Raw genomic sequence first — 24,800 nt, 5'->3', positions numbered from 1 at the left:
TGGACAAATGGCCAATACGTTGAGAAGATCATAATTGCTTTCAATCCCTTAAACAGAGCAGCTGGAATGGAGAGTAGATTCATAGCTGGTAGTGGCTAGCAGACACTGTGAAAGTCAGAGCCAGCTAGCTGTGCTCTGAGAGAGCGAGAGAATCTCTTTGTTTTCTTTACGAAAGCAAGATAGCAATGCTCAGAGTGTACAGCTACTCCTGAATGTTGACAGTTCGCCTGGAATTTCAAGGTCAAGCTCCCAGGCGCAGAAACGTAAACTTTAGATAGCACCTTAAAGAAAAAGAACTCGTAGCTCTGTAAAAGCCAAAAGGAAAAAGCAGAAAAACAGCAGCTCCTGCCCACTTTTGCCCACTTTTGCCCACTTCTGCCCACCTATGCCCGCATTCTCCACCAATAATCTGTCACAGGTTACCTAGATTTACCTGTATCTGTGACAGGGCAGCCGCCCCGTAGGGCCTCCCCTCCCGGGGCCCCGGAAAGGAAGGGAAAATAAAACAGTGGCAGCAATCTAAGGAGGAAAACTTATTTTACTAAATATGATATCAGAATACAATGATTTGGTCTAATAAATCGAACAAAAACAGAGAGAGAGAGAGTCCCCGAAAACCGAGAGGCCTACTGTGAAGTCTAGGCGACACGGCAGGAATGCTTCTCACTCCCTGAGAGTCCGAGAGAGAGAGAGAGAAAGTTCCAGCCTGAGAGTGAGATTATAGATGTCCTCCTCCCGTGACTTATCTCTGGCCGCGGCATCCTCTGGGATATGTAGTTCTTCTCCGAGAGCTGAGCACCTGGGATGCTACTATTCTACGGAACTGGAGTATGGATGATCTATACTGCACATGATGTTATGATGTGGAATATTGACAGCAGCACTACAAAATTATGACACAAAATAAGCAAGGTATTTTTGGTGTTTTACTTCAAAGCCTCATCTGCTCAAGTCAGTGGAAATTTGTTCTGAGGTTTTGAGTAGATCTGGGAGCTAACCTGCTGTGAGAGACATTGAGGAACTTTGCGTTAAAGAGGTGAAGCACTGTTCTATGGTACAGGAGATCAAAGAATCATAGAATTACTAAGGTTGGAAAAGACCTCAAAGACCATCAAGTCCAACCTCAGCCTAGCCATATATGCTCATGAGAACATACCTCAGAAGAGTTTCTTTGACCCAACAGGTTTACAACGGCCTCAGACAGAACTCTCCTCGTCTGGTCAAACTGTGTGGTGAGGTGAACCCAGGCACTGAGGTGAAATCCTCTGGAAACACTATGAGAGTTGTTTTGGTAACAGATATGTCCCATGCAAACAGAGGTTTCAGTGTCTCATACACATCCAATGAAGATTCAGGTAAGTTGCGTGTTTGAATTAAATAATTCATTTCATAACTAAATTGCCAGTGCGTGTAAAAATTACTGGAGCAGCTAACAGCTCTCTGATACCTTTTTCTTTCCCTTACATCTCTGGATGGGCGTATATCAAGGTTTAATTAGTTGAAAGGACTTGGAAAAATTGGGGGATCTCTTGGAGTTATGGACTTTGAATCAAAAGAACAACCTCTGCTGGATCACACTCCTTACTACTGATTTATTGTTTTGTATTTAGTCCTATGTTAGAGATGATCTAAAGTGGGCCTTTTCCGTGAAGCAATCTAGAAGGCATGCTGCTGTAGACGACTTGAATAATTCAAGTGTTTCCTTATTACTCATGGGGGTAATTAATTTCCTGTAGCTTATGAAAGAGTTCTGCTAACCTACTTTCGTAAGTGTAGCCTCCAGGGAGATGATTGGCAGATCTTTACTACTAGGGCCTTAAGTGTTTCTTCCCCCACATAGGCATCCTACTCTAGCATGGGCATGCTGCTCTTGGGGGTATATTCCAGAAAAATCTTCTCTTGAATTTAGAATTTGGGAATGGTTAGGAGCTGAGCAGAACTGAGTTGGAACCGTAATGAGATTTTTTCACAAATGCTTGTTGTGTTGATGGTGCTGTTGAAATGCTTTTGTGCTGTGAGTAACAGTTATTATTTCTTCACTTTTTACGTGTTTTTAAAGATTTGCAGATAACTTCCAAGGTAAGAATCCTCTTGTACAGGGAATTATGAACAGGGATATGTGTTCTGTTTGTACAAGAATCACTACAGTTTTAAAATAAATTGTATTGTTTCTGCAGTTTGTGGTGGAACTCTGATGGAATATACAGGTGGGAATTTCTCTTCTCCTGGTTATGATGGTGTTAAGAATTACACAAGTAAACTGAACTGTGAATGGACCATTGAAAATCCCTCCCACTACAACACTTCCATATATATCTCTTTTGAGGATTTCCACTTGGAACATCATCAGGACTGCCAGTACGACTATTTAGAGTTACGCATAGGTTAGTATGTTCAGAAGGAGAATGGGTTAAGCTTATCAAGATTCTGGTTGTGCAGCTATGTACCAAATCTTGTTCATGTATTTGCAGAGACTGACTGTCCATTTGAAAGAGTGTTCATATGCATGCCTCCCATCTTGTCTTTTAGCCCAGTAGTGGGATTTCAGTGCTAGTGCAATGGATGCATGGATCTCATCACTCTTTCAAGACAGAAAATGCAGTCAGGGAGAAGTCATTAAAAAAATCATTTTGACCATAGCCCATTCTCTCCTTGCTCTTAAGATATCTCCAGGGACAGCAGAAGTGGATTAAAGAATCCTTTAATTATTTATAGGCTCTAGGCCACATACTTCAGTTTTGTAAACTATAAGGTGATTTTCCAAAAGCAAATTAGTATTTCCTGGGATACTTCATCACAAAATACTGATTAAAGCATTTTAAAAGAAGAATAGTAACAAGGTTATTGCACCAGTAATATCTCTGCATCTTTGGACATGTTTAGCTATCCACAATAAAAAGCAATTGGAAATGTCATATGGAAATCACTTAGCTAATGCTAAATGTAGTATGAAAGCTCCAGCTGTCTTCTTCACCAAAAGGATGAATCTGTAATTCCCAGTGAGAGCAGGTTCTAATTTACCAGGAAATTGTTTCTGAAAGGTTGGGGTCTGAGAGCAGGAATCTGTTACTTGCACATATGCATTAATTTGAATGAGATCACTTGGTTGCATTGCATCGGTTTGTCATGTGCAGAGCCAAAGCATGCACTGCTGCAAAGTCTAACAGTTCCTTCCCACATATGCACCAGAATTTGGAAGTAATAAAAAAAAATACGTAACAAAATGTTTCGGATCAATTACTCATCAGTTTTCACTAGCCTTGCTTTATTGCAAACCATAGACCTCCAGGCAATACAAACAAAAGAAAGAAGAAAAAAAAGTCAGTCTCTTTTTGCACTATAAAGTTTTGTCACCTAAATAGCAGTGCATATTCTGGCCATACTAGAGGATCTTCAGTTTCCCAAGAGCAGTCACATGGGAAACTGCCCTAATTCTGCTTTGCATGCTGACAAGTAACTTTTAATAAGCCATGAAATGCAGAAGGTGCAGACTATTGGTAAACTCAAGTAGATGACCTTTCAGTCTTCCAACACAGTATGAATTTCTGGATAATCCAGTTCAGCAAGAAGTCATCCAGAGAACCTAATGAAGCTGAGATGTATAAAATTATTTTGAGTTACCCATACTACACAGTTAATGATACTGTATGGAGAAAAGAGGAAAAAGCGAAAAAGAAAAGAAAAAGAAAAAGAGAACTTAGTCTTTGTAGTTGTCTTTAAAAAAAACATTATATATCATCTTTCATCCTTGGGCTTCCAGTCATTTCCAACAGTGGGCTGTGTCACATGGGCATGTAACAGAAGGATGAAGCTACTCAGCCATGTTATCTGGAATAACCATACTTGAGCTTTGAAGAATGCCCATTATTTCTCCTTTCTGCTCCTTTGACTTTGCAAGAACAGCCTGCCATTCTGCATGGAGCTAGGAGATGCTTTTGAATGGACAGTTTTAATACCAACACACTGCTATTATTAGAAAAGCAGATTTAAGAATAGCATTACCCGGCTGTTGTGAGGAACACTATTGAATTTATTTTCCTTCTCCTGGACATATATCAGTAATAAACAGGAATGGACACTTCTACCACTATTCTGGAATACGAGCTGACAGCAGCATGAGCAGAAGTTCTACTGTCTGCGTCATGCTTTCCTTTGTGGGTGTGATGATTTTGAGCAAACATTGGCTTTGTTTTTTCTTCTTTTCTTTTTTTGCTGTACACAGAACAGTATATGGGGAAAGATTTGCACAGTTAATACAGCAGCAATGGCTTGATCTTGGATCGTATCCTTACATTGGAGAAAACTCAAAATCCCTGTTGACTTTAATGGTGGATGCCGTGAGCACAGAGGCTCAATAGCCTTCCATGCAATAGTGTCCTAGTGGCCATCTCTTCCCTTTACTCTGACCCAAAGCTTCTGTAGACCTGTTGCTGAGTTTTCAGGCCTGATGAGTCCTATTAAACAAAAGTGTGCAGGATATCAGGGAGAGGAGGGAAGGAGCTCAAGATATTAAAAGAATAATTAATACAGCTTTGAAGAGAACACAGTCAAAGAGATTTAGATCCTGCCAATGAGCTGTAGAACCCTAAGTATACTTATAACAAATGATCAGATTGAACTGTTGTAACATATACTTTGTTTTCTAGTCAAAATCAAATAAAATACCTGTTTTTCTTATGTACTCCTTTATGTTTCTGTACCTGTTTTAGGATTCAGAAAGTGTAATTCTTTATTTTCTTTGCTCAGGGGATGCTGATGGAGAGCTAATAGCCAGACTCTGTGGTCAGGCTGCACCATCAGTACCACTTGTGATAGCTGCACCCCGGGTTTGGATGCACTTTGTAAGTGATGAAAACACAGAAGATAAGGGATTCTTGGGCCATTACGTATTTGAAGGTAAATGAGTTGATAGACTATTGCCTTTGCTGACTAAGGAAAATGTTGGCGTTCATTTGGTGATACTGAGAATTCTCATACCATGGGATCAGCTCTCAAAGAGATCCTCAGAAGTTCTGCAGTTTCTGCAACTATTTATATCCATCTGAAGCAAACATATGCTAGCAATTAGCTTTCAGATTTATTTTCTGATTCTTTGTTCCCATTCCCTGAACCACATTTGAGTTTTTGCAATGCAGTGCAACACCCAGAACAGCTGTCTGCTCTTGGGAATAGGGACATAGCAGGTAATACCAGCCAAGTTTGACTCACTTCGAATAGGCCTCCAGACTGCTAGCATGACTGAGATGTGCTCTGCTGCTTGAACCTTTGCACTCATTTTGAAATCAATTTAGAGCCATTTCAGTGCAAATTGCACCACTTTACCATTTATGGCCCAGCCCAACTATTCTTTCTATCACAGCTGAATTTAGCCTTGGGGTTATCTAGTCACATAGACAACTTTTTGTTTTGATTGTGCTGGCCCAAGAATGGCACCAGTTTGCCCAGGAGTCTGAGATAAACAAATGGAAGATAAGGCAGAAAAGGCAGCTGTAAGTGTTAAATGCCAAAGGTTTTGCAGGGCTACAATAAGTGTCAGAATAAGTGTGAACTCTCAAGGTCATTCATCTGTTTACTCAGTATTTCAGTGACAAAGGTTTTAAAAGTTGGGCTTTCCCAGTAAATTATTCACCCATGCATGTGTCATTCAAAATCACCTGTAACAGTCTAATTATAGTTTAGTAATACTTCAGGCTGATTAATATTCCAGTCACTTGCTTATAGTGTTCAGTGTATTGAAATGTTACATTTTTTTTTTCTTCAGCCTGTGGTGGTATACAGTCAGATGAAAGGGGATTTATCTCAAGTCCTAACTATCCAGAGCCATATGGCAACCTGATTCACTGCTCCTGGCTCTTGGAAGCCCCTGAAGGTGAAACCATCACTGTGAGTAATAATGCCATGACTGTGTGCGCGACTGGCATGGGAGAAAGCACCCTTTGAATCTTGGAGAAGAGATTTGAGATGTTGGAAAATCAGAAATGTGGAGGAATGAAAAATCTCCCCCTGTTTTATTGAACTAACTTAGATGGTGCTTTCTGGAAAATAGATCCATATCTATCTTGACCTCAAAGCCGTTACACTGATTTCTCCTTCAAAACAGTGTCTATCTATCTGTAGGAAAGTAACTCCTATTGTTAGATGTTCATGGATATGCTCACTGTCATGAGAATAGATGTGCTTTTGCACTTCTGCAGAAAAGTTAGAAAAAACTGGAAAGTTAGTTCTGCGTGTTAATAGCTAGTTAGAAGATAATATGTGTCCTGGTACAGTTTACACCAATGATGTACCCTAGTATCCTAATAACTATCAATAGCCTCCTGAGGTGCTAGATCCTTCGGCCACACTGCTGGGACACCAATTTAAGTACCTTCAAAGCAGTGTTAGACTTCACTGGCTGAACTATTTGAGTGATCCTTTGCAGAACAGCTCAAGATATGTATTTGCTAAACATTTTCATCACAAAGATTCTAATTCTGGAAGTGGTACAGGAAAAAACACAGCCCTTATTGGCCAGACAGTCATTAGTGTACCTCAGTATTGCAATGTCAACAAATCAGGAATCTACTAGAGTGACAACCTATACCTTTAAACTGGAAATCCCTCCTGTGCATATCAATCCAAGGGCAAATAGTTATCAGTGAGGGAGTGAGACAGCAGCAGCAGCTACCTTCCCAGACTAGTTTATTACGTGATGAGTTCAGACCCATAGGAACCAACCATGCAACTGTTTCTCTCAGATTTAATAGCAACTAGCATTATTTTTAGCAACTGCTAAGTGTTTTGATTCAAAGTAATAGGAGAAAAAAAAGCCTTATCTTTCAGCTTACGTAGCTACTTATACTCCCATAATCAGAAGCTTTGAGAGCCAAAGAGCAGTTCAGTATTTGTACATATTTGAGACAGTTCTGAAGGATGTATTCAACTTAAAACGTATGACTAAATCCAAATATATTCCCTGTTTTGAACTCCTATGTTTCTCTTTCATTCCAGTTTTCACGATAAGTATCTGCTGTTACTTATAGCAGTGAGAGTCCAAGGAAAACTTGTAGGAAAGCATGAAGGGGAAGACAGGCTCAGAGCATACCCCAGAACTGTTGTGCTTGGATGGTTGTAGGACCTGACTGGAATTGCTTAACTCTCCACCAGCGCTAAGTTCTGAACTTCGCTTTTGTCTGTTGCAGCTCAATTTTACAGCCTTCCTTGTTGAAAATCATTCACTTTGTAAGTGGGACTCTGTTACTATCCTGAATGGTGGCTCTCCTGGGTCTCCTGTCATAGGAAGGTACTGCGGAAACACATCCCCTGGGATCATTCAGTCAGGCTCCAACAAGCTACTGGTTATCTTTAACTCTGACCACTCAGTTCAAGGAGGTGGGTTTTATGCAACATGGACAGCAGAATCTCTAGGTAAGAGAAAAATTACTGTTTTTTTCTTGGTCTAGCACAGCAATATATCATATCTACCCAGCACTTTTCAAGTGCAAAATGAAACAGGATTCTTCCTCTTTAATTACACTTGTGTTACAGAACAAAATATCTGTCAACATCTTCAGCATTCCTGAGAGAAGCTAGCATTAAAATAGTATTAAGTGTTTATTAATCTCACACAATAAAATCAATTTTGGAAAGATGTACTTTTAAAGCCTCCTACTGGCAATTTCTTGATGCCTGTAAATTGATCCCATGCTCATTATCCTTCCAGCAGTGGTATCTTTTGTCAGCAACTGTGAGACGTTTGTTTCTCAAACATTATTTGTTTCACAGTTTGATTTGTTTTAAGCATTTAAAACTGGAAAGAGGTCAGTTTCAAAACAGGAGCAGGCAGAAATTCTTAAAGAGCACTTATGACTCAGCAGCCTTAAAACTTCTAACTTTAATGGAGATGTTGTTACTCTTTTGAGGGTGGTGTGCATGCAGGACTAAATTGGTAGGTTTTAAGAGGCTAACTTCCCCCTCTTGAAGCTATCTGTTGAAAATATAATCTCTTTGCATATAAAAAATAACAAAAGGTGATTCACCATCTGCACGCTGTCCTTCAGGCGGTGACTAACTGCAAGTCTAGATATGACAATTGGTGGCAGGGAAGATTTCAGGGCATCTTCCTGCCTCACCACAGAGCATACAATGCTTTCTCCACCATCACCTTCAGCTGAAATACTGGCTGCAGCTGACTAGCTTTCCATCAGTTAACGATCTAATGGTCCACACAGGCGGTTAATATGCCTGAGTTGAATATTAGTGACTGCCTGATAAAGGGAGTGCTTTCTTACATGTACCAGTAGTTTGTGCTTGTGTGAGTATACACCAACTAAGCAGATTTTGATGCTTTTCAGTGTTGTCACTGGGATTTCATGCACAAGGAAGGCCAGCTTTCACTGATACAACAGACACCAGCGTACATGTGCTATGTGCATATTCAGCATTCTTTCTGTGAAGATTTATTTTTTCTTTTAGAGTCTTTCTTACCTTTCCTCAATTTTCTTCTCATTCATCTGCCAAGAAACTCTAGGTTTGCATTCTGGATGCGTGAGCAAAACATGCCTTCATATTCCTATCCCAAACACAATTGCCACTGTCTAACACAGTAAAATAATAGTAAAATCTTCCTTTTAAATCTAATATATATATTGTCAATTGAGGAAAAATAGGACTGTTATAAAACTTTTTTTTTTTTTTTTTTTTTTTTTTTTTTTTTTTTTTTGCTCTTCATTCATCCTTCATGATCTATGAAATAATAATGGGTTCCTTATACTGTACACTTAGCCCTAGTAAATTCTTCTTGGCAGAGTATCCACAAGTATATTTCACTTTAACCCAGCTTATTATGTATAAGAGCATGAGATGCAGCAGAGACATGGCCAGCTATTTCCTTTTATAAACGAATCTGTTAACAATTTCTAAAGGCATGGATTTTAGCCCTCTCACTAATCCTACTGAGATGCACAGGGCTGCCTGGTCTGGAGGAGACGTCAGTATTTTGCTCTGGGTGAATGGATATAACCTGAGTAGATTCATGTGGGGAACTCGAATATTACTGTAACATGGGATAAGAAAAATAAGGAATCAGCATAGATTGAGCGTTTTTTTCCCCAGAGAACTTCTCTGAATGGCTATCAGTCATTACATGCATGCCTTGGTGTGCAGAAGGGAAATTGTGCAATCTTGGGAGGAATTCCTTATTAATTTATTTCTGGTGTTTACTCTTTATGTAAGACATATTCACTTCTCATTGTCAGGGGCACATGGATGGGCTAGAGCAAAAGGATACAAAATGGCAAGGAGAGTGAATTGTAATGAAAATAAAGTGAAACACAAGGGATAGCTTCTTGAATAAAGTTACCTCCATGCTGCAGGGCTGGGAGAGGAGAAATGAAGGAAAAGATGGGTTTGGATGAGCACTGGGGTTTCTCCTCTCTCAGCCTTGCAGCCACAGCAGCAAGCAGACATTCAAAGTTTTCAGGCAGCACAAACAGGAAATATTTTAACATTTCTCTCGCTTGTTTCTCATTTCTCTAGGATGTGGTGGGATCATTCATTCAGATAGCGGCATGATCAAATCTCCTCATTGGCCTCAAAACTTTCCCATGAACACCAGATGCGTGTGGACCATCATTACGCATGAAAGCAAACACCTGGAGATGATCTTCCACAATAACTTCCAGATCCCATATAGTGATGGAAGCTGCCAGAGCAGCTTTGTGAAGGTAAAATGATTTCTCGGCGGACCAGCGCTTTAAGAAGTCATGATTCCAGAGTTTTGTTTTACAGTCACGTTGTGGTTAAGATGTCAAGACAAAAAAAAAGGAAATTGAAGGTGGAGTCCTTGTGCCAGTGCAGTCTATTTCCCATACATTTTGAGAACTGTCTTTCTAATTTCGGCAGCACTTGAGGCTCCACCTCCGGAAGGGTCCCCTTCCCTTCCATACTGCTGCCGAAATGACAAATATGAGAGAAGTACACATGGCTTCAGAACCAGGAAATTATGAGAAAATTTTGTGAAATGAAAAGACCTTTTGAATTATTCCAATGAGTTACACAACAGCAATGAGACACAACGCTTCTACAAAACTTGTGAGCCATTCAAACCCTACTAATCATTATTTTTTCTTATTTCAGACTACAAAGATAGCATTCTTATCTTTCATAGGTAGTCAACAGCCACTTGTTTTCAGAGCAATAGAAGGGACTGGACATGCCTTGAATTTTTCACAGTTTCACTTTTTTTTTCTCAGGCATTTGGCTTATGTTCAGTGTTTCTGTGCACATTTTCTCTGCAGCAGTACAACTCCCACTTGCAATAAAGGTCAAACGTTATTTGACAACATGTAGGAAGTCTTGAGCAGCTTTACATCTGATTTACATCTAGAAACTTAGAAGCTTTACTTGCACTCATTTCTGAAGGCTGTGGAAAAATGCATTTAGCTACTGATTGATTATTGTAATATATTAGAATACATTTTAACTAATATAAAATACTTAATGTTACTTAGTAAAAGCGCTTTAAATTTGTATTACTAAACTGTTCCAAATTACATGGGAAAAAACATGTCAATTGGAGATATTCTCCTAAGAGAAAAACCTGAACAATTTGGTGATGTTCACCTTAAGTTATTTGAGTTAAATGTGAAGAAGTGCTGAGCAGATGTAAGTTTCTCATGTTCATTCTAGGCTGAGCAGCCAAAAAGGAGGAATCCAAAATCAATAGTGACTGTGCGAAATCTTGACTGGCTATGGTTTATTTATATGAATCCTTTGAGCATCCATTCCCTCAAACACCTGGCCAGATGAATGTATTCATACACCTACACTTACAGACTAACCCTTGGCTAACCCTTTCTAGGGTGATTTCCTAGACTAAGCACAATTTTATATGTCTGTTCTTTATCCACTCAGGTTTATTTCAAATACATTAATTAAAAACTGATTAATTATTTATTTATCTTATGTTTTTGGTTTAAAATACAATCAAAAACTGGTAAATACATAAATTATTACAGTAAATCCTTGTTGCTTTTTTCTCTTATAGGAATGTTTGCCAAATAACATCTTGATTCAGGAAATGATTTAAACACTAAGAAACTTAAAATATTTATTCCTATGTTTCATTTTATTTGTGCTGAAATTTAGTGCCTAAAGTGCGAAACTCAGCTACATGTTTAAATAATTACATGATGGAGTCACTTAAATGACTCTTTAAACATGCGTATGATTCTTGAATGTACGGTTTGATCAAACTCAAATGAGCTAATGATACAATTAAAGTAATACTTTAGAAAAGGAATGTTTTTCGTTATTATACTTTTGTGAATGATATTAACTGTCATTTAATACTAGTCATTGAACAAGAGAATGCAACATAGCAAAAACTGGAAGAATTTTTGATTATCAAGGCTGGATATTAAGAATCCAGATTTTCCAGATTAGTGCTACTAAATTACCCCTAGGTTTTTGGTGAATTTTATTATGAATGATATACTTTTTGCATTTAATAATACATTGTGTATACAGATATTCACACTGGTGGAGTATATGGAGGTAAGTTAGCCAAGACAACGCGGTGATAGGTGATGTGCATAACATGTTTTTCTCCAGTTCCCGGGACATGAACTACATTTGCTGTGCTCTTTGTAAAGGATTGGAGCAGATGACCTCAGATGCCTTCAGAAATGCCTGGAACCAAAATTTTTCTGTGATTCACTCCTTGGTTAAGTCTTTTTGTGTTTGCTGACTGTTAAGTGAATGAAGATGTTTAGCTCCAATGTAGGCATCTAAGTTTTAGTGTGAGATGAATCCTACCTTAAGTCGGTGGGAAGAACAGTTGTGTATGTAATTCCTGCTATATGGACTGCAAAAACACTGAACTACTTCTATTCTGGGCTTGTCAGGTATGGCAAGGAAATCGTGAAGAAGAAGCAGCTTTGTTAGCTACAGGATGTGGAACTTCAGCTCCTGACCCTGTTATTGCTCCAAACAATATCATAACAACAGTTTTTCAGTCTCAGGATGCTCCTGGGAAAGGTTTCTCTGCATCTTTCACAAGCAGTAAGTGGCATTTAAGCCAGATGGCTGCTCTAAACTTCCACTTTGGATTAGTTTATGTGTGTGTATCAGGGCAGCCTTCAGTCCAATGATATGTAGAAGCTTCTACCCAGCTTTTGAACACGAGAACTCCCTTACTAAATGCAATGGAAGCACTGTATGCTCCCGTTTTGGAGCATCACCAATGGCCCATGCCATTCACGTAAGCTGTTCTCAGAAGAGATGACTTCTCAAGATCTGTGCTGGCTTTTGCTTTGCTTTGTTATATTCGCAGTTCACATAGTTAAAGTGACAGTTCTTGTATGGGCCTCTCATTTATTTTTTTCCTCAGCAAATGTGTTTCCTGGGGGCCAAACTCACTGGCAGTGTAGAAGGTAGTACTCAATCACCATCAATTGTTTGCGGCTTTTTTGTAGGATGCTGCCAAAGGGAACCACTTTCACTGGATTCAGATTAGAACAGTGAGAAATTAAGTGCTTGAAAGAAGACACTGTTGAAGCATAAATAATTCTGAAATGAAATGGCTTTTCTTTTTGCAATGTCTGAGCTAATGTTGTCAGTATCAACTAATGGGGAAGTGCAGACTCTTAATGGAGAAAATGAGACTTCACAAGCCTGTTTCTAATCTTATACCAGCATTTTGCTGCACACTGTTCTTTTTTTTTAAGCCTGTAGCTACAGGCTTAATATAAATAGCGATGATAATAGTAAAAAAACTTAATAAAACAAAGCTACAAGCTTAAAATAAAGAGGAGCCCCTAGTGATATTCCAAAATCATTTTGATCAGACTGAGCTCCATGAAAATAAACAGTTCTGTGTGCTTGAGAAGTTCTGAGTAGCAAACCTCTGTTGCCTGCAAACCACCCAGAGCTGGCCCTACTGCAGGCTGGATCCCCCTGTCTGTCAGACACGAAGCATGGATGCAACCACTTGGGCTAACACAGGCAGTTTCAAAAGAAGCTATATTGCTGATGTGCCCCAGTAGCCACCCCAGACAATTCAGCCACTCTTGTTTGTACAAAGGGACTTTGAAATGTGCAAGTTCTGTGCCCTTTAGAGCAGCAGTGCTGTTTTATGGTCACTGAATGGGAGGGCTGCAGCCTGGTCTTATCCACAAGCTGCCAATAAACTATGGCAGGCTGTAGGCAGGAAGGCCCTGATTCCCCAAAACACTTCTGTTTGCTTGTATAAGACCTTTTCCCATCATGGTCTATATGACTCCCTGGCTTTTTGATCAGCCTCTTAAGGAGTGTTGAGGTCCTATATGAGGTTCTATATGTTCTTGGTTTTGCTTCTGAAAAACTGAAATGATATTATCACCCAGAGTTTTAACTATGCCTTATTTATTTCTGTTTGCAGGATGCGGAATAAATTTTACCAGTCCTGCAGGTCGCATTATCTCTCCTAACTACCCTAGTCAGTATGACAATAACTTGAACTGCAGTTATATCATAGATCGGGGGCCACAGTCACTGGTAATCCTAGAGTTTGAGACGTTCCACTTAGAAGGTAATTGGTTCTTTGCTATGTGTGCATGTTCCATGAAGTGTAACTTCTTACTTGAAAACATTCAAGTCCTTTACCATGAAAAATGGTTGATGGTTTAATTTCCATTCTGAAAACTATTTATAGACGAACATTTACAGAGAGAGTTTGCATGGTTTCTGTTTTGTGTCATTGAAGAAGAGTGAAGACAGAGCTCAGGTATATTTTACAACACTGAAGCTGGGAATTTGCCCGGTGGTTGGAGCACATGAGGGACTGTGAACAATTTGCATGTTCGTTCCTGTCTTTTTTTTTTTACCACTCATTTTATCATCTTGTTGATCTTTGTCCAGCTGTTTTGCTCTCCAGTGTTTCTGTCTTCCTAACTGATAAAGTTTATATAAATACACCTGAATCTTATACAAGGATGTAAGAACATATAAAAGTGAAATTAAGTGAAAGACTGCAGTAACTGAAATGCTGTAAAAGTTGTTACCCTATACTTGACCATGAACAAAAGTCCATCTTGAGATTTTTCATGTCTGGTACTGTTTAGACAAGAAATATTAGATATAATATCTGGCCTTACTGGTGTGAGTGGTCAGACGTTCCAAACTTTGATAAGAATAGGTTTTCATGGATGGAAATGTCATGAAAATATGGAGTATGTCCAAACTATTCAGATGGCAGAGAAAATTTTGTGTAACTTGTTACTGAACTGAGATGCATATCTTTTTCTCCAGACCAAACCACACAGTTAAGAAATAAGTTTATTTAATTTTATTTTTAAGTTGTCAAATTGTTTTTAGTTCAAAGCTAATTCGAAACTTCAGGAGGGACCTCACTGCAATCTTTCAGTACTTACAGGGAGGTTATAAGCAAAAGGAAGACTGACTTTTTACATAGGCAGATAGTGATAGGGGAAGGGGGAATGGTTCTAAACTAAAAGCGGGAAGATTTGGGTTAAATGTTAGGAGGAAATTCTTTACTCAGTGATGAGGCACTTGGCGCTGCTGCTCCATCAAGGCCTGGGATGGGGCCCTGGGGAGCCTGAGCTGGTGGGTGGCAGCTCTGCTCATGGCAGGGGCTTGAAAGTGGCTTGGACCTAAAAAGTACTAAAGATACTCTATTTCTTGTGGAGCAATTTGACCTTCTATTGTTGTAAGCTTCCTTAGGCCACATAAAATAAAAGTCTCAAGTCACATGAAAGGAAAGAACTTTGGTTATCGGCTAAAGGGCAGCTGGTTATAACAGAGGAAGTATGACACTTTCCAGTGTCATTATGTGTTGCTTATTAATCTTCAGAATCTTTTAAGCAAAGAGAAATTGCGTGGGTTTAAATGGGAAAGAATATTGAAGCCACCGTCTTGCAAACTATCATGCAGAAGTGAATGTGTATCCAGCAGTCCTACTGAATCTGCTTAGCATGTGCCTCAGGGTTTTCAGCATGAACTCCCTCGGTTCTTTCACAAAGTCAGGACAACATTTAGCAGTGTTTGTTAAAACCATTTCCAGTTATTCTGTATGTATGGAATCACTGCACCTGCTGAGATTTTTGCTGAGTGTGGCATTTAAAATTTCTGCTGTACTAGCACAGATGTTCTGTATTGGGTTATTAAAGTTTAGTTCCATTTCCAATTGTTATAATTTACTACCTATTTGACCTCTGATAAGACATCCAATTGGTTGTTCTTATGTTGTTTTTTTTTTCATGGTTGTTTAGTAATGAAATGGAGTATCTAAAATAATGCCTGTAAGGCATACGTATCTCATTGACTTAACTGGTTGAGATATTGTTTCGGACAATTAGAAGGCAGGAGGTAATTGGCCATAGTGCAGTGACACATTGAATAACTTCATGGGTTAGTCACAGATTTCTGCTGTATAGTGGCTATGTTTTCAGTTAAAATGAGAGGCCTATCCTCATTAAAAAGAATTACTGTAAATGAGGCCACTAACCTACAGCAGTGATACTAAGACAGGTACCTAATGAATGTGAGATGCATGTACTTAAATATATATTAAGTGCTAAATGTAGCGAGTAACAACTCAGAATAAAAGAGAACTGGAAAAAACTGCATTTGCTGATTTTTGTGGTCCAAATATGATCTAAATTGCCTACTTTTGGTAGACAGGAAATATATTTTTTTCTAACCTTGATATTTTGAAAATAGGCAGCTAGTTTAGATTTATCACCTAGACTTATCTTCTATAGTGAAGTGCAAGAAATGATGCTTTGAACTCAAGGACAAATATGTTGTACAGGTGAACTGAATTCCCTTCTGAATGCCTCTCTTAACCCATTGACCATTATAGGCAGCTGTAGAGAGTAGCTCACACAAGACATTTAAGATTTATTCATCAAAACATAAGCAAGATTAACCCTTTGAAATGAGTTTGACTCTTTGATTTCCTTGCAGCCTGAAAATGCAACAGTGATAGTAATCCTAAATCTGTCCTTAATCCTTGGATCAAAAGTCTACTTAAACCTCATGTATTAGAATTAGCTATGAAATCTTATCTATATTTACTTGTGTCTAGGAAATAATTAATCACATCCTTCTACTGTTCATCATCTTTATTCAGATGATCTTCCCTACAAAATCAGCTTCAGTACAGGTAGTATATTATTAAATGACTGTGGTTCTCTCTCTGTTAAAACATCCAATATGAGTTCCAAGTGTTGGAAAATTAGAAATGGATATGGGCCTCCTGCTTTTAGAATTCTGTCATATTTATACAATGTCCTCACAGTACAACTGCATTCTGTTGTTACCATGTCAACATGAAAAATGCTTTAATAACCTATTATTCCCCTCCCTTTTTTTTTGACAAGCAGCTGTAATCTTGCAGTCTGAGAATGGGTCACAGCTTCATTGCAGTCTTCTCTATCTGCTTTCTCAGTTGTTACCAGATATTTCAGAAAATAGACATTTTGCAATAGATTATTTTGAAAGAGGGTATCTCTTTCAAAGAGGGTATATATATATTTTGAAAGAGGGTATAACATATTGCACTGAAGTATATACCCGCGTAATGTTTCTCCTACATCATTAAATAGTATTTGCATTACAATAGTATTTGCATTACCATAAATCCCAGGTGCTACAGTTGTTAGTCAAGACCTCATTATTTTAAGCTTTGTGGATATTAAACAAAGGGGGGTATATCCTGTCTCAGTGTGAAATGAAGCAGAATTTATGACTGTAGTCAGAAAGACTGGAAGAAGACATTGCTATCAGTGATTTAAAAAACAAGTAGGGGCCTACATGCAGTCAAGGTTTCTGTGCTGGTAACCCATCAAATAGATTATTTTATGGAGTACAGTGACACTGGTCAGAGGTTTTTACTGATAAATTCCTGCTAAATAGAGAGAACACAAAGCTATATTTCAAAAAGTAAGAATAACTGAATCATTTATCATGTGACCTTTGGAAACCAGCACCTATCAGTGCTGTGATGTACCAAGAGATGACAAATAGAGGAGAGGTTGACAGCAAAAGGCCTCAAAAGCAAGTAAGAACAGAAATTTAGAGAAAGGAACATATCCACCTCATACCAAGTAACTGATCTTTGCAGTAGTATTTAGAAGAAATTTTGTCAAGGCTAGCAAACGAATGCACAGTAACCATGATTGAAAATTACTATTTCTTGGTGAGAGTTAGAGCTATGCAGAAGGATAGGAACAAGTGTGTATAAAGATAATAACTAGGAAAGTAACTTACATTTATTAATTTAAATAACTAGACAAGTAACCAAGAGAGATCCAAATCAGTGATGCAGACCTGACTGGTCCAGAAAGAGGATGTGAGGGAAGACTAGGGGGGGAAAAAAGCTTTCCCACTCAATGATTTTGTTCAGAGACAGAAATAAGATTTTAGTCTGAGCAGAAAGAGGCCTGAAGGAGGGAAGTAGACCTATGTAGTCATCAGCATAGAAACAGGAGTTGCATCTGCCCTTGGAAATGTAATTATACAAAGCTAATGTGGAGATATGGTATGAGCACGGTATGGTAGAGGAGTATGTCTTGATAGAGGAGATGTCTTATTGAATTCTCGCAGATGTATCAGAAGAGTGGAATACAGTCATGCCAGAAGGATGCGCAAAGGCTCTTAGCAGGAAAGCTTTTATGAAGAAGAGCAGAGCCAGCTATGTGAAAAATGCCTGTCATCTCAAAAAGGATGTGGGTCTGACATCTGGCTAAGAAAAGATCTCTGGAGACTCGTGGAAACAGTTCCATTGTAGTGCAAGGGAGGACAGAAATTGCTCTAGAAAAGATCTAAGATAGAATTAGAGGAAATGAACTCAAGAGAAGAATTGCTGATGATGTGCTGGGTATGTTTAGAGGCTGGAAGTATGACATGAAGAGATAGGACAGAGGAACCTGAGGTTGAGGATTATTTACTGAATAAAGCATTTCAGCATAGTGAGAAATTAAGAAAAAAATGTGCAAATAAAAAAAATAAGCAAATAAAGAAAATGAGATAGAGATTAAATAATTATCAATACTACCAGGAGTCACAGGTCATAAGTGATATTGGCCAATTCAAGTCCTGAAATCAAGCCTTTTGCCCTGAGCCCTGTGTCAACCATCTTAGTCTTTCCAGTTCAAAAACTCCAAAGCAGCTTGCGATGGATGTTGTAGACCTTTGCTTTGCTGAAAGAATGTTTATCCTTCATTACCTTCTGCAAAGTGTTTTCAGAAGGAGGTCTGAGTTGCTTTCTCAAAGTTTCCCATTCTTAGATTGCAGTTGTCTCAACTTCATTTTTTCTATTTCTTCACATTTAAAAATTATGTTTTTTAAAAATTATATCACATTTTCAAGCCCTTTAATAATAGAGTGGGATATGAAGAATGTTTTTACCTTTTATTTAACAATGTAATCAGTTATGTAATGCAGCTAGTTGTTTCCACCTTAGTAACTCAGAGTCAGATTAGTGCCATATTTCACTTCCGGCATAATTGTAAAGCACATTAGTATACATCATCTTCCTTGAGAGCAGAAGAGATTTTAAAGTTAAATCTCCAGAGAGGATCTAAAACGTATCACACTGCCCTCTCTGTCATTTGTGTGAATCGGAATGAACCCTGATCCCTCCATTCCTGTTTATCATCCTGTTCAATACAAGCCATCCTGTTTTCCACCACACTTGGAAGCAGTGTGTTTTGGCTGGAAAATCTGCAGGAATCACTCTTCTGCAACAGTAGGCCCAGCATCTCCTGTTAAACTTAGTTAATTTCCAGTTGATCCTTAGCAATTAAAGTATCCGTCCCATTGCTGCTAATAGATCACAAAATATCACAACTTCAGTAAGCATGTGATACAACATTCTGTTATTCTCACAGACAATGAAGAAAAAAAGTAATAAAGCACCCCGTTGTTGTATAAACTTACTAACTGATGGACTTTTATTTTCAGTAGACACTCTGTGTGTCTCACTAATAGCACTAATCCAGCTTCCTTACATAACTCATGTGGCTCTTTCTTTGCTCCCATGATAACCGGTTTCTCCAGGTCACACCATACATCCCATAATCGTTGGGTACCACCAGCTCCTGCCCGTGCCCATGGCTTCCAAACAACAGAGAGGTGGTGATGTGACCCTGAGCTCCCAAGGCGTGAGTGGCTGGTGCTCGGCAGGTTCCTCCCCAAACTCACAGCCCTTACACAGCTTAGTTGTCTTTGGGGATGTTCCTGTGGGAACTCCCAAGAGCTAAAAGGGTTTGGAGCCTTGTCCAGATGATATGATGTGCTGGATGAGACCAATCTGATATTTTATATCTATGAGGTCTCTTTGCCTTTTTGTCCTTCAGTTTTTCTGCATCTTAAAAATTGACATTCACTTTCTCAGCAAGAAAATGAGATCTTGGAATGGAAAGTAATAAAAAATGTAATTCTTCTCCTGTGCAAGGTCTATGTACTTGCAGATCAATAAACCTCAAGGAAAATATGCTAATACTTTTGTGTTGTGTGTCCATGTAGCTCCAGTGCTCTTGAGCAGAATCTGTCTTTATGATGGAGTCAGCATCTTCAGGGGCACCAGGGTTACCGCACACCCTGTCATCACGCTCTGTGGAAGTGAGGTCCCCGAACCTGTCAGTGTCTTTGGGCCTATGCTGCTCAACTTCTACACCGACTCGCACATCACAGGCTTTGGGTTCCAGGCAAGATATAGAACAATTGGTAAGTGCCCACTTCCTGTTCTTAGGCTGAATGATGGTTCAGTGTAGAAAATGCTGTGTCTCACTTTGGAAATACCATCATCCAGTCTTTTACATACAGGAGGCAGGTTTTTACTATAACTACATTATACAGTGCAGGATCCAGAAAAGGATTGTTAAGTGGAACCAGCTGTGTGCCCCAGTTGATGATCATCTTGCAGTGCCAGTTATCAATATAAACAGAAGTCAGGGTCTAGATCTATTTTTCTTATGTAAGAAAGTTTTTCACCAGACCCTTTTCTCTTTCACGTGTGATCTCCTTTTTTTTTTTTTTTTTTTTTTAATAAAGAGGAAATGTGTATTAGAAAAAGAATTTTTCAACTAGTTTAGTATTTAGATCTGTAGGAATATAAATTTCACAAGAGATTAAATTTATTTTCAAAACCAATTGTAGTATTTTGTAGGTTTAATTTCCAGAGACTCTAGTTTGATTTTTGAAGGTTATTTCATTTTCTAACTGCATAGAAAAGGATGAGCTCTTAGCTTTGGTATTTCCCCTAATATATTCCTCATGTCTAAAGCCTCGACAAGAAGCATTAGGTTAAATACGTTGCAGAAAATGAATGGCCTGATACAGCTAAGAAAGAGAGAATGGCACTGAAAGATGACAATGTGCAGTTATTCATGGAAAAGGCCTTCATAACGCACTCAAGTTAATTGCTGCTATCTGACTTGTGACTTCTGGCATTTGAGAAATATGACTGCAGCCTTATAAGCATGTTGCTGTATACAAAGCAGATTCTAGCAATTAACATTCCTCTGCCCTCTGGTTGTATTGTTTGCTGGAAACAAATAAAAAAGAAAAAAAAAAAAGGGAAAGGCTTCTCCCCTCTGATGTGGAATAATACTGATTCTTTATCCTCCTGGCCGCTGTCCTTTATCAGCCAGTGTGCCAGGATGCCAGGCGTGTGCAGCTGAGGACTGCATTCATCAGTCCTGTGAGGGGCTGCCTTTGAGAAAGTGGTGGCCTAGGCAAAGGCATGTCCTTTGAAACATGAAGAACTGTATGTGTGTGTGTGGCTTTGAGCTATTCATCAACACAGAAGCTTTCCCCCCCCCCCCCAAGTTAAGATTATAAAATAAAGGCTGAGGCTAACAATGGAGATTACAATTGGTTTTATAACAGTTTTGTTCCCTCGAGCACTGAAGCTGGGAACAAACATTAGCCCACATCCTGGCCTCATTAGCATCCATGGTGTGAGCCCCTGAGCAGCCAAGCAGTGCCCTCCACTCCCAGCTACAGTCCCATGTGCTCTGAGCCACAGCCATCCCTCTCCGCTGTGAGCCCCAGCACAGGCAAAGCAGGGATGTCTCCAGGGATAGTGACACCTGGAACTATGAGATTTGGGACCCAGCTGGGATTCAGACATTGATCGCTCCTTTCTGTTTCCCCTACAGCTTGTGGTGGCACTTTCATTGGCTCTGTTGGAGTTATCAGCAGTCCGGCCCATTCAGTTTTTGATTATCACAACAACATGAACTGTTCATACTACATCAAAGTTGGGAGTGGAAAAGTAGTGGTCCTCAAGTACGTAATCGCAGTTCAGCTTGTCATTAAGGTGACAGGGTGGTGTCTGATTTCAATTAAAAACAGTAATCATTGGCAATTTTCCCTCTGTCTTTCCACTTCTAAGGGGAAAACTAAGATGAGAACTGGCTACTGAAGTCACCTTTTATCAGAATCCCTCACACCTTTCTCTGTAACTGATATACAGAACATCACCATAATTGTAGCTTCTCACTTTGGCTGACAAGAGGACAAAGAAATTGTAAAAATACAGCTCACTTAGTTACATTCTGCCAGCCTTTGGGAGTTACAAACCTGCTGTGAGTCAATGTCAGAAAAAATTCAATTCTATTAGGAGGCCAGTGCCCCCATTTTTGCCTAAGTAAAGACATCCAGCCCAAAAGAGTGTACTCCTGAGTGTGTGCTGTCCTGCCTAGAAAGGACAGAGGGATGCCACAAATTGTTGACGTTAAAAAATTATAGGATAGGTACATTCTTCTGTCAGATCTATGCTGACTGTGCGTTAGGAGGTAATTTCCCTGCTAAGTGGTAGACCCAGGCAATCAGCCTTCACTTCATGTGTTCCTCACATACTCAATGAAATTGCAGGGTAAGCAATTTGCAGAAGTGAGAGAGGGCACGTTTACACCTGCTCCTTCACAGAAAGCTGAAGTGTGTTTGTATTACAAGGGACTCAGTGGGTGAGGGCCACTATTTATTTGGAGGTGTTTTGCCATGCAGGTAATCACTCTGATTGCTTTTTTCTTTTTTTCTATTTTCTGAATAAATTACCTCGTGGTATCTGTTTATGTCTGGCTTTGGTTGTTGCCGTTACTTATGCTTCTCCTCAAGCCCTAAAAACACACAGAACAGGATTAGAAATGAAAATGTCCTATCTAATGCTCCAAGTGTATTTTATAGATTCAACGCCTTCCAGCTTGAAATATCTCCCTCCTGCTACAAAGATTATGTGGCTGTATACGATGGCTCAGACACCTATGCTCCTCTCCTTGGGAAATTCTGTGGATCAGAACTGCCTCCACGTATTAAAAGCTCCAGTAACCAATTGTTCCTGGTATTTAATACGGACTTCTCTGGATCAGACAGAGGATGGAAAGCATCATTCAGGGAGACTTTAGGTAAGGATGTTATCAGACTCAGACCCCCAGCAATCTGCAGGTAAGTGGCTTCCTTTGGTGAAGGGCTGTTTATGGTCTCACTCACTGAATGGTACTGGAAGCAGAAAAATGCTTTTAAGCTTGTCAAAATTGAATTAACTAAGCAATACTAAGATTATAGGATTCTGCATTCCATCCCTGTTTCTGAACTGATTCCTTTTACTCTCTGTTAACCTTTTCCTGTCTCTTTGAGGGCACAAGCATTTCTTGAGCAGCACCCGAAGTCTGCAAATCTGGCAGTGCCTGACCACTCTCATTTTTCAGTATTGAAAGGCTGATGACGCCCTAAACCTGTTTGTTATTTCTATTTCCTTGCAGTTCACCTCATACATTTTTTAATATCAAAACTGTTAAGATCGGTTAAAATTAGGGTTTTCCCCATGCACCACTGTGCTTATCTCAGCTGACTTGGTGGATTAATAGCTGACCCCCACATGAATGGGATCATAACGAGGAGGCACTGGATGCTGAATGTTTTGGTGGACATGAGTCAAAGGCTGGATGCCTACCTGTGCGACCTATTATAGGGTACTGGCTTTTGCAGAGGGGGTTGGGCTCAATAATCTCTTGAGGTCCCCTGTGATTCTGTGATTCTGTTGTGGTTGATTAATTCCCTATACAAATGTTTAAGCTCAGTGGTCTATTTTCAAGGTCGAATTTTAAAAGGATTTTTTTTTTTTTTTTTTTTGCCTTCTTAAAACATCTGAATTGCTTAAGGATGATAAGCAACGAATGATTATTACAAGTAAATTGATGTCATTTCATCACTTCTGGTTTCTTCTGTAATTAACTCAATGTATTTGTGATTAGAAAGAAGTAATTGTCTGGTTTAGAAAGCTGGCTCTTGGACAGTTCATAATGAAAGGCCTTTGTGGCAGGACAAACATAGTCTTCTGCTGAGTCATTGAATCCCCTCCCAGCCCCTAGCCAGCGACTTTCTCATTTCATACAGTCTGAGAAAGTATGTACAGATAAGAAAAATAACTGGATCTATAGTCTTTGCCAAAAAAAATATTCCCACAGAACCGCATGGTCATTCCTATAATTAACTCTTCTTTTGCATATCTCGCAATAGTTGCTACAATAATCCTTAAGACCAGACTTACGGACTTTTATTTTCAGTAACATAATGTTGTTTCATGTGTTGTTGCCTTTAAACCGTCAGGCATCCATTGTCAGAAAGCCTCCACAGCCTGGGTTTGTGCTTCCAGAGTGAAATCATCAGGAACTCCCCAGGCTCTTGCTCTTCCTGTTGGCAAATAGTCAGTTATTTTAGCCACTGAATTTAGATTTATTTGTATAACTTTCCAGAAATTCTACTTAAGCACACAACAGAACACAAGCCAGGCTCTCCCAGTCAACATCGTGTCTGATTATTTCCCTAAGCAAGGAGAAGGTTTTTGGGAATACATTTTGACACCTAGCAGTCTAGTTTTCAGAGGGACATTTTTGCTGGCTCTCAAGGAAAGGGAGGTTGCCAGACTTACTCAGGAGCAATAGATTTGCAGGCTGGAAAAAATGGCCATTTGAAGATGTGGGTTGTGTGACGAAGTGCCTGTAGTGGTGAGATACTTAATGGTAGGTCTTCTTTCTCCTCTATGGGAAGCAAGCCACACAAACTAAACCACACAGCCTTTAGGAAAGATTCTGACAGACCCATGCTAGTGTGGGATGGCCAAGAAGTAGAAAAGTATGTTATAATAGGAAAAAATGAGTCACAGTCCTACAAACTTTTGCTGTTTGATTTGTCTGGGATATAGATCCAGGAAAATTTGTGACACATCTTTGTACTATGAGGTCTGAGATTCTGTTTCAAATGAAAGCAAATAAAACCAAAATAACGAGCACAATATTCTGTAGTTACCCTAGGGAAGCACAACAGGATAACGTAATTATTGTACTCTGCTTAGTGTTGTGAGTGACCCTGATTATGCATTGGAAAGAAGCAAGCAGAAACAGTAAACTAATTTGTAACAAGACAAGCAATTTCCCTTCCTCACAAGGTCTTCCAGTTTCTTCCCTGATGAGGCTTCTGTCAAGGATACATCCAAAATCCAGCGCTAAGCATTGTTCGTCTCTTGCAAATTTCAAGACTAAGGAGGCATTCTTATAGTCATTGGAGAGGGAGAAAGACAGAAGATGAAATAGGAAACTCAAAGAAGTCTAACAAGATCTATAGTAACAAGGCATTCAAGGAGTTAAACCTGAAGTATGCTTTTGAAAACATTCTCTGCTTTAATTAAAGCAAATCTTTTTTGTACTGCTGATCGCACAACCATTAGAATATTGAAGGTCCCCTGATAGTCAGAAAAGGGAATCTAACAGAAAGAATGAAATTGTATTAATTTGGCAATGCAGAAATATGTC

At 39.2% G+C, this 24,800-nt stretch overlaps 1 protein-coding gene across 1 annotated transcript in view; it reads left to right on the top strand.

Moving 5' to 3' along the window:
• The window catches only part of CUBN (cubilin), a 134,255-nt gene that overhangs the window by 96,172 nt on the left and 13,283 nt on the right, over positions 1-24,800 (top strand). The window contains 11 exon segments of the mRNA XM_072328892.1: positions 1,184-1,355; positions 2,178-2,384; positions 4,747-4,896; positions 5,762-5,883; positions 7,182-7,407; positions 9,517-9,704; positions 11,886-12,042; positions 13,400-13,549; positions 19,510-19,710; positions 21,147-21,276; positions 22,177-22,394. Of these exon segments, the coding sequence (XP_072184993.1) occupies positions 1,184-1,355; positions 2,178-2,384; positions 4,747-4,896; positions 5,762-5,883; positions 7,182-7,407; positions 9,517-9,704; positions 11,886-12,042; positions 13,400-13,549; positions 19,510-19,710; positions 21,147-21,276; positions 22,177-22,394 (1,921 nt within the window).

This window comes from Excalfactoria chinensis, chromosome 2 (genome assembly GCF_039878825.1).
Source record: "Excalfactoria chinensis isolate bCotChi1 chromosome 2, bCotChi1.hap2, whole genome shotgun sequence".
Classification (NCBI taxonomy): domain Eukaryota; kingdom Metazoa; phylum Chordata; class Aves; order Galliformes; family Phasianidae; genus Excalfactoria; species Excalfactoria chinensis.
The sequence above is the reverse complement of the archived record's forward strand: the minus strand, read 5'-3'. Positions and strand labels throughout refer to the sequence as shown.